This window comes from Phyllostomus discolor, chromosome 7, assembly GCF_004126475.2.
Source record: "Phyllostomus discolor isolate MPI-MPIP mPhyDis1 chromosome 7, mPhyDis1.pri.v3, whole genome shotgun sequence".
NCBI lineage: Eukaryota > Metazoa > Chordata > Mammalia > Chiroptera > Phyllostomidae > Phyllostomus > Phyllostomus discolor.
Window position 1 is genome coordinate 11,885,336 of NC_040909.2, and position 9,058 is coordinate 11,894,393.

Here is a 9,058-nt window from a genome sequence, read left to right on the forward strand (position 1 = left end):
AATGTAATTAAAACTATAATAAGAGAACATTACACACCGACCAGAACGGCTGAAATTAAAAAGGCTAACAAGGATGTAGATCAACAACAACTCTAATAAGCTGGTGAGAAGGTAAAGTCTTACAACTTTTCTGAAAAATAATGGTTATTATCTTCTAAAGTCTCAAAATTCTGCATACTCTCTGACCCAGTGATTCTACTCTTAAGCACATAGCAAAAGAAATGCAGGCACGAGTGCACCAAAAGAAATGTTCAATAGTGTTCACGGCAGCGTAATTTATAACAGACAAAACCTGGAGAAAACACAAGTGTTGGGCTGTAACTTTCCAACGGAAAGCATACTGAAGTGGTACTAAAAAGAAGGCAGGCAGCAAACACGACGTCAGGGTGATGGTCCTCTTTTTGCGAGAGCGGGAGGCAGCGCTGTAGAGCTGACGCTTCCCTTTCTAGATCTGGGTGGTGGTTACACGGGGATTCTCTTGGGAATAAATTTGTGCCTTTATGTTTTAGCTTCTTTTCTGTTACCTGTGTCAAACTTCACAAAAAGATAAAAAGTTGAAAAAAATCTAATCTGAGCTGTGGTGCCAGCCACAAGTCACATGGCATTAATAAAGTTACTTCAGTTTCCAATCATTAGCTTGAAACTATAGGACAAATTGTTATGAAATCATTCTAAAAACTTCACATATTAAATGCAGAGTATATTATCCTTGCAAATTAAGATCCTGAAAGAACATTTTACAAAACATACTTTACAAAAACATAACCACTATTTGCAAAAGAAAAAATGTTACTAACAAAAACAATACCTAAGAAATAACTGACCTGTCAAAATAATTTCCCATTTTGTTATCAACAGTAGCATTACACTTTAGATTAATGACTCCTGTGGGAGGTTTATTAAAGAAGAAATTCCAGACTTACCTCTCTGTTGGGTGTACCTTCATCAAGCTGCTCCGTAAATGAAGACGTCCTGCTCCTGGCTCCTGTTGGCGTTGAGGAATTGGAGGAAGCCTGGATTTAAAGTTATTGCACAATTAGAAAGACTGCATTGACTAGTACACTCTGTGCTTGCTGGGCAGTCATCCTCTCAATCCATGACCAAACCCCAGCAAACGGGAAAGAGCAAGTACATGAAAAACAGAAAAGGGTAACTAAAACCTAATCCACTAGGAGACCCAGGCCATCTCCTGGGTCGCTGGTCTGACTCTGCTACCAACCAGGACTATGATCTTCCCTGAACTTCGTGAGGGCATACATCCTCTTCTATAAAACAAGGTTGTGATGGTAAAGTAAGATGACAGCACTAAGGGAAACTAAAGCCAGGTGAGGGGTGTATGAGCTCTCTCCGTAACTTTCCTGTAAGTCAAAATTATTCCAAAATAAAAAGTTCATTTAAGAAAATACGGTTGTCAGTCCAATCTTCACAGTGCCTCTGAGCTCTAAGAGTCAACACTGTAAGCATCTCTCCAGCAAGGGCAGGCCTTGCGTTGGGCAGAGCTTACACACCACAGCTAGGTACCGAGAAGCTAGTCCACTTAGTTCCATAAAGGACAGAGAGCCTGACTCCTAAAATCCTCAGCCACAAAAACACTCAGGAGAAAGGGCCCATAATTGAAACTAGGAGTTTGAGGCCTACTTAAGGTGAGCTATGGACAATCCTAAAAGTACAGAGCCAAATTTCAGGACATTTCCCTGATATTAATACCAAATAATATTGAACATAAACTTTAACTGAAAAATAAAGTTTTAAATATAATTTAAAAAAGAGAGAGAGATCCAATAAATGGTGTTGGGACAGATGGCCATCAACATGAGGAGAGAGAAACACCAATCAGACACTCACTTCGTGCTTAAGCCACATTAAAGACTGAAATGATTTTTAAAAATTGAAATAGAAAACGTAAGAGGTCTATTTCTATATCTCCGAATAGGACAAAGATTTTTATGTCAAAAGGAGAAATCAAAAGGAACAGCAATCAAAAAGGGGGGGGGGGCATCAACAAAACATGACATAAGTTTAATATCCTTTTTTTCTTTCTTTTTTTTTAAGATTTTATTTATTTATTTTTAGAGAGAGGAGAAGGGAAGGAGAAAGAGAAAGAGAGAGAAAAACATCAATGTGTGGTTGCCTCTTATGTGGCCCCCACTGGGGACCTGGCCTGCAACCCAGGCATGTGCTCTGACTGGGAATTGAACCAGTGATCCTTTGGTTCACAGCCAGCGCTCAATCCACTGAGCTACACCAGCCAGGGCTTTTTTTATTTTTCTTTCTTTCTTTCTGAACAGCTCTTCTAAATCTCTAAGTTACAAATCAGTAAACTCATTGACCCAGTCTTCTTTGCCCCTAGGGCTGGTGACCAATGTACACACCCACATGAGACTCTGAGTCGTGAGTGGTGTGAGGAAATAAGCATGCAAAATTAAGTTGTCAGCTGAAGAGCGTGGGGACAGTGTCAGACAGCCCCCGTGCAGAAGCTGCTCAGCGGGAGGCAGATGCTGGCGCCCCCCAGAGGCAGCTGCAGCATTCTCCTTAGTGCGGTTCCGCCACTGTGGCTGGGCACAGCCATCAACCCTGACTTTCAGGCCGTCCTGGAAATTCTGTAAGCTACCAAATATTCTTCAATAAATTCCTTTTCTGCTCAACTAGCTGGACTGAGTTCTGTTGCTTACAACTAAGAATTCCAACATATACAACACATACCAGAAAAGTCAACAAGTGATACAAGAAATTAGCTGTATGGAGAATTTACCTTAAAGAATAAGATACCCTTCCCAGGATAAAAACAGAAACAGTAAGGTCTAAAAATTTTAAACAAGAAAATGAGTGAATGTGAAATAAAGCTAAAGCCTTATCAATGTCTTAAATGTCTAGAAAATGTACGGCTAGAAGTCAACACTGCGCTTAGAAACCGGAACGGGAAGCACAGTCACTGGACGCTGCTCGCCAGAACTGAGATTGCACTGCGCACGCTCTGAGCACTTCACAAACAGGGTCTCTGAGGCTGAGAGAAATTCAGTAAGCCCCTCCTGCACCCAGATCCACAAATTTCAAACCATGCCAGCTTCAAAAGGCTGCAGATGCTTCAAAGACTGTCACTATAAGGAGAAGCTCCATTTCTATCTATCTACTTTTAAATGGTTATATGTAATATGTCCTTTAATAAAAGGGCCACTGGGGGAGGTGCAAAAAGATAGGAAAGTAGCTAGAAAGTGCCACTAGGCTAGAAGGAACAGCTCTGACCAACCATCTCTGCTGTGATTCCATCACCTCCAAGTGATCTTCGGGTTAATAATTCAGCTTTCCAACTGCCCAGGTGCCAGAAAGGGCTGCTCTAGACAGTGACCTTCTGATCACTTGGAAAATACACCCCCACTGTGAATTTTAAAAATCGGCACTATGTCTTTTTACCTTGGCCTCATGTGTGCCTAATCGGTAATTCAGAGCCTCGTCAGCTCTGGATAAACCGGCAAAATCAAACGTTGGGGTTTATAAATTTGAAGACTGGGTTCTAAAACACACTGTCCCCAGAAGAAGAGTACCACCTCACAAGGTTTGGCCTGATAATTCTAAGCTTTCCTCTGGAGTTGCACGAGTGCAGAACACATGAGGGAATGGAAGTGACTCCAAAGTGTAAAACATGCATAAAAAACGAACTGTAGCTGAGCATTTATCCCAAGGTCCTGGATCTTTGATGGGCTAGCCTCAATTCCAAATATAAAAGGATTTAGATTCCTTCAAAATAAACTTGGTCTAATTAATTATCATAGCCATGAGAAATCTGAAGACAGATTTCTAAGCTATTTGTCGAGAAACCTGATGGTTATATCCAAGCTCACAATTAATATTTTTATTGTCAACTGACTATTATTATTATGAGACCAAAGGCCCCAACTTCAGTACATAGAAGAAAAACTATTTTAGGCACAGCAGTATGCAGAATTCTAAGATGACCCCAAATGACCCTGCCTGTGAATGTGATGAGATATCACTTCCCTGATTACCTGACCTCACATAGCAAAAGGAATTTTGCAGATATATTTAAGGTTACTAATCAGTCAACTTTGAATTAATCAAAAGGACATTACCTAAATGGGTCCAACCTGATCACAGAAGCCCTTCGGATATGAGCCCAGAGCGCAGAGGCAGGCAGAAAGCAGAGAGATGCACCCCTTCTGTCCTGAAGAAAGCAAAGTGCCTGTGGGAGGCCCGGGGGCTAGCAGCTTCAGGCAGCAATCAGCAGCTGAAAGTGGTCCCCTGCAACAGCCAGCCGAACGTAAGGGTCTCAGTCCTACAACCACACAGGACAAAATTCTACCACAACGACAGCATGGAGGAGGACCCTAAACTCCAGATGAGCACCCAGTTTGGAAGACGCCTTGATCTTAGCCTTGTGAAATCCTGAGCAGAGAACCAGCCACACCACGCCAGACTCTGACGTGCAGACTGTGAAATAACAACTGAGTTATTACTAAGGCTGTGGTAATTTGGTATGCGGTATCGGAAAACTAATACAGCCACCTTTAGGAATAATAAGGCTTGCATGCTTTGCCCAAATATACCATGACTTTTCACTATGCGTCCAGACTCTACTCAGATGCCACCCCCGACTGACCCCTCCACAAATGCCTTCTCGCACCCCGCACACACCGCCACCATGCCAGGAGTACCGTCTCCCAAACCCGTGGTACGGAGACTACATCTACCCATGAAGGCAAATGCAACGCCCAGCACTGCACCTTAGCAGGCTCTGTTAAATAAGTAAGTGCTTTCTATAATTACAAATGCTTTCAAATACTGTATCTCTTTGGAGCCTCACAAGTCTGAAAGGTAAGCAGGGCAGATAGTATCATCCCCGATTTCCTAATGAGAGAGCAGCAGCTCAGAATGCTTACGTGGCCTGTCCAGGCTGCACACTGCGAGGGCTGGGTTGGCACACAGGTCTTTTCTGACACCGCATCCACTTTCCCGATATTCTTCAGATCACTGTTTCTCAAGTTTTTTTTTTCCCACTGGGACCCATAGTTAAAAAATTGCTTAGTTAAAAAGAAACCATTTCACACACAGACACCTCTAAAAGAAGTTTTACAGAACCTTAATCTTTATGACAAAAGATGCCATATTTTCTGACCTAATTTATTCTTTCATTAAAATAGAAAAAAGCTGATCCCAATGCTTTTACCATTAAAAAAAAGAAAGTTAGGGTATACAAAAAAATGTACCCTGAAAAACCAGTAAGATTTTTTTAAAAAGGAAAAAAAAGGGAGCTAAAAAATTAAAGGAAAAAAATGAAATTTTCTAAAATCAAAGGATAAAGAGAATATTCAAAGATCAGGTTAACTACTAATCAAGAAAGAACAGATCTGAAATTAGGCTTCTCATCTGTAACACAGATAAGGGAGAAATACATTCAACCATCTGAGGGAAAATTTTCAACCTAGATCAAGAGCAAACAAATAAATCCTCCCGAGTAGGAAAAAGGCCTTTCGCACCCTATTAAATTTTTTAGGGCATGGTGCCTTCAACACAAAATAATTTATATTCAAAAATGAAGAAATAATAAAATATACAAAGTCAAGAGCCTTTACTAAAGAAAACAAGAATTTGTGTCATCTGTTGCAAAAGCGCTGTCATCAAAAAAGGTTTTTCTGTTTTAATTCATGCATGAAATAAATCCTCAACTCTGAAAACAATAACCCAGAACTACTCATCCTGAAGGGTTCTGAACAGATACAAAATCTGACACCAGAGAGAAACCAGGAGTTGACCAGTGATGCCTTCCTCTTCCATTGTGGATAAATGTACATATTATCTAATGGGAATGTTTTAAATCTTTCGTACACACACGAAGTGATTTTCCTTGATCCAGTGACACTGTCTTATCAGAGGCACCGACCTATCGAAACTGGGAACTCTGCTGTGTTAGCTTGTAACTAACTTTTTATTGTTATTCTAAAAACAACCTCTCTTGCTAATGCATGAAAGCAATTAATTTTCAGAAAGAAAAACTAAACTTTAAAAATACGAAAAAATACTCATCTCACCAGCACCTTGGAGCATACCCTTCTTAAATTATTTTCACTGTATGTAAATGTACTTAAATACATATTTCCCCCACAAAACTGGGACCACATGCTGCTTTTAATCAGTCTCTCAAAACAATATCTTTACATGTTAATAATGCTTTTCTAGGGGCTCTAACACTAGCTGTGTATTATTGGACAACTTACATCTTTGAGCTTCACTCCATCTACAAAGACGATCTACGTTGTAGGTTTATACACGACTAAATAAAATAATCCGTGTAAAACAGTAAACAAAATGCTTTGCCCATAGTGAGAACCCAGTAAATTTTGGAATTTTTAAAGGCTGCATAGTAACTCACTGCCTGATACAACTTTCGATGTCTATTGTTGAACAGTTTTAGCCAATTTTTTTTCCTCATTTTTTTATTTTAATCATTGTTCAAATACAGTTTTCTCCTTTTTACTCCCAATCCAGTCCCCCCTCCCACCCTCCCCACAGTTTTAGCCAATTTTTATGTACTAAAAAACATTCAAATGAAAATCCATGCCCTGGCTGGCGTAGCTCAGTGGATTGAGCGCGGGCTGGGAACCAAAGTGTCCCAGGTTCGATTCCCAGCCAGGGTACATTCCTGGGTTGCAGGCCAGAACCCCCAGCAACCGCACATTAATCTTTCTCTTTCTTTCTCTCTCTCTCTCTCTCCTCCCTCTCTCTCTCTCTCTCTCTCCCCCCCCCTTCCCTCTCTAAAAATAAATAAATAAAATCTTAAAAAAAATCCATGTGACTAAATCTGTAACACACCCTTATTTTCTTAGAATCAATCTCTAGAGATGGCACCCTGGATCAGTGATATTTCTTTACAGGTCCCCAAACATACAAGCCTCACATTCACTAACAGGACCACTTCCCCACATCGTGCTATGCTTCTTAAATAACGGTGCTTTGTAAAGTCAGAAAAGCCTGCAGTAAATGGTATGAAAAGTGAAACGTTTACTATTGAAATTTTAGTCACTATTTACATTTTACATTAGGGAATGAACAAGCTTTCACTGTCACGTTCCAATGTATTTCGAACAATGTTTTACTCTCACGAGCTTTAAATTTAAGAAAACAACTTCAACTTGTTGTAGTTCAGAACAAACTCAATGCAATAGCTGTTTAATAGTTGTTAGATGTTTAAAAGTTACGTGAGATAAATGTTCTGTTAAAAATGTATTAGAAATGCCAAATTAGTCAAACCTCAGCCTCCTTGTAAAAACTAAAATTAAGAGAGAGTTTTGCTCAATCTGCTGAGATCCAGAAAGGACAGGCAATTTCGCTGAAGCCCTCCTCTTCACTGGAGAGACCACGTGCTGCCAGAACCAAAACACACTCTCACTGGTGCTTAGCAGACTGTTTCTTAAACATTAACACGCCCCCCTCTTTCCTGGAAACTATCGTTTCCTGAAGCAACAGTTTTTGTGAAAAATAAACACAAGACTCTTGAAGAAGAAGAAGCTGGGGCTGTGAACTGGCACACGCCTGGCCCGGCCTCAGAGTGTCAGCCGCTTTGGCGGTCCCGGATCAACCAAGTTATGCGAAGTGACTAACTCGTGACAGCCTCGGGCGCTGGACGCGGGCCACACCACCACCTCTTTCAGGTCCCAACGCTCCAGCAAGCAGCCTGGCCTGGAATGGCTCGACCCCTGGCCCTCACCCCAGGCCCTGGGTTTGGATTGGACTTCCGTCACGGTCAGGAGTCCTGCGGGATCCTGGTCCCTCGGGTACTCAAATCTCGGGTCCGGGATGGGAGAGGGGACTTCTGTCAAGAGGTCACACATTACAAGGGCCCCAGGTTTTCCCATACCGCCCTCACTCCTGAGATGGGGTCTCAACTTGGTGGGGGAACTTTTGATATGAATCAAAAATCATGCAAAACCAGAGCCCCTCTCGCTCGTTCTCAGGTCGGGGGCGGGCATTAGGGAAAAAACTCTTAACAGAGGTCAGCAGCTATCACGACCGATCCGGCCATCCCCACCCACTCTCCGCCACGGAGTTCTGGGACGGAGAACCTGGGCCAGCCTGAGCTCATTCCCTGGGTGTGGGGGGGCATCCTCAGGTTACAGGTCAAGGGTCACGGAGAACGTCCCCTCTTCTCAGCCCGGGAGCCGGTGTCAAGAGGTGTCGGAACTAGGGGAGGGCGGCAGCCATGGTACCTGAGTAGAGGCCAGCGTGTGCTGCAACTTCTGCTCCTCCTCACTGATCTTTTGCTTCAGTTTCTTGAACATGGTGCGGCGCGGGGGGTCCTGAGTGTGAATGAGACTGGAGGGGCGAGAGCCGAGAGAGACCCAGCACGGCAGCGACAGCGGCTTCTCTACCCCAGGGACCGCGGGGGCCGGGCCTCGCTGCCTACTCCTCGGGCTCGCGGGCGGATCGGGACTCTCGTCCTGCGGGTGTCTGCGTCGCCGCCGCCGCGTCTCTTTCTTCTCGGTGCCACTGGTTGGCCTCGGCCCCCCATCCAGCCCCGGCAGCGGCGGCGGCGGCGACAACGGCAGCAGGTGAGCGGCGTGCCCAAGACGCCTGCGCGGCCTACGTGGAGCTCGCCCAGGGGCCTCTACGGAGCACCGCAGGGGACAAGCATGAAGTCGGGCCTCATGCACATGCGCGCTCGGGTGTCGCTCCCAAACGCTGGAGCGTGCCGGGAGGCGCAGGCTTCTGTGCTGCCCACTCACACTGCACGCAGAGAGGTGTTCAGAGCCTGGAGCCAGAGCTCGTCTGAGCCCTGCTGTGACGTGCACCCGGGCTTCGGCATTGCGAAGTTAGGCTGGGTGGGTGCTACTTCGATTGAGCATGGTAGGGCCGGCGGGCCCACAGTGAAGAACTGCGTGTGTGAGCTTCGGGGTGGGAGAAGGGGCGATCGGGAAACCTGTCATGGGCTCTGAAGGACTGTGTACTTTTGTTCAGAATTTGTGCTCCTGATTTTGTATCTTAAGTACTTAGTGTTCCGACTGCTCCCCAGAAGAGTGCCTGATACTGGGTTCTCAGGGTCCAGATA

The 9,058-nt window shown here is 44.0% G+C and overlaps 1 protein-coding gene across 1 annotated transcript in view; it reads right to left on the reverse strand.

Annotated features, from left to right (window-relative positions):
* GOLGA4 (golgin A4) overlaps positions 1-8,608 on the reverse strand; it is a 91,286-nt gene extending 82,678 nt beyond the window's left edge. The window contains 2 exon segments of the mRNA XM_036030514.1: positions 924-1,013; positions 8,220-8,608. Of these exon segments, the coding sequence (XP_035886407.1) occupies positions 924-1,013; positions 8,220-8,291 (162 nt within the window). The 5' untranslated portion in view covers positions 8,292-8,608.
* Positions 8,609-9,058: the final 450 nt, after the last annotated feature.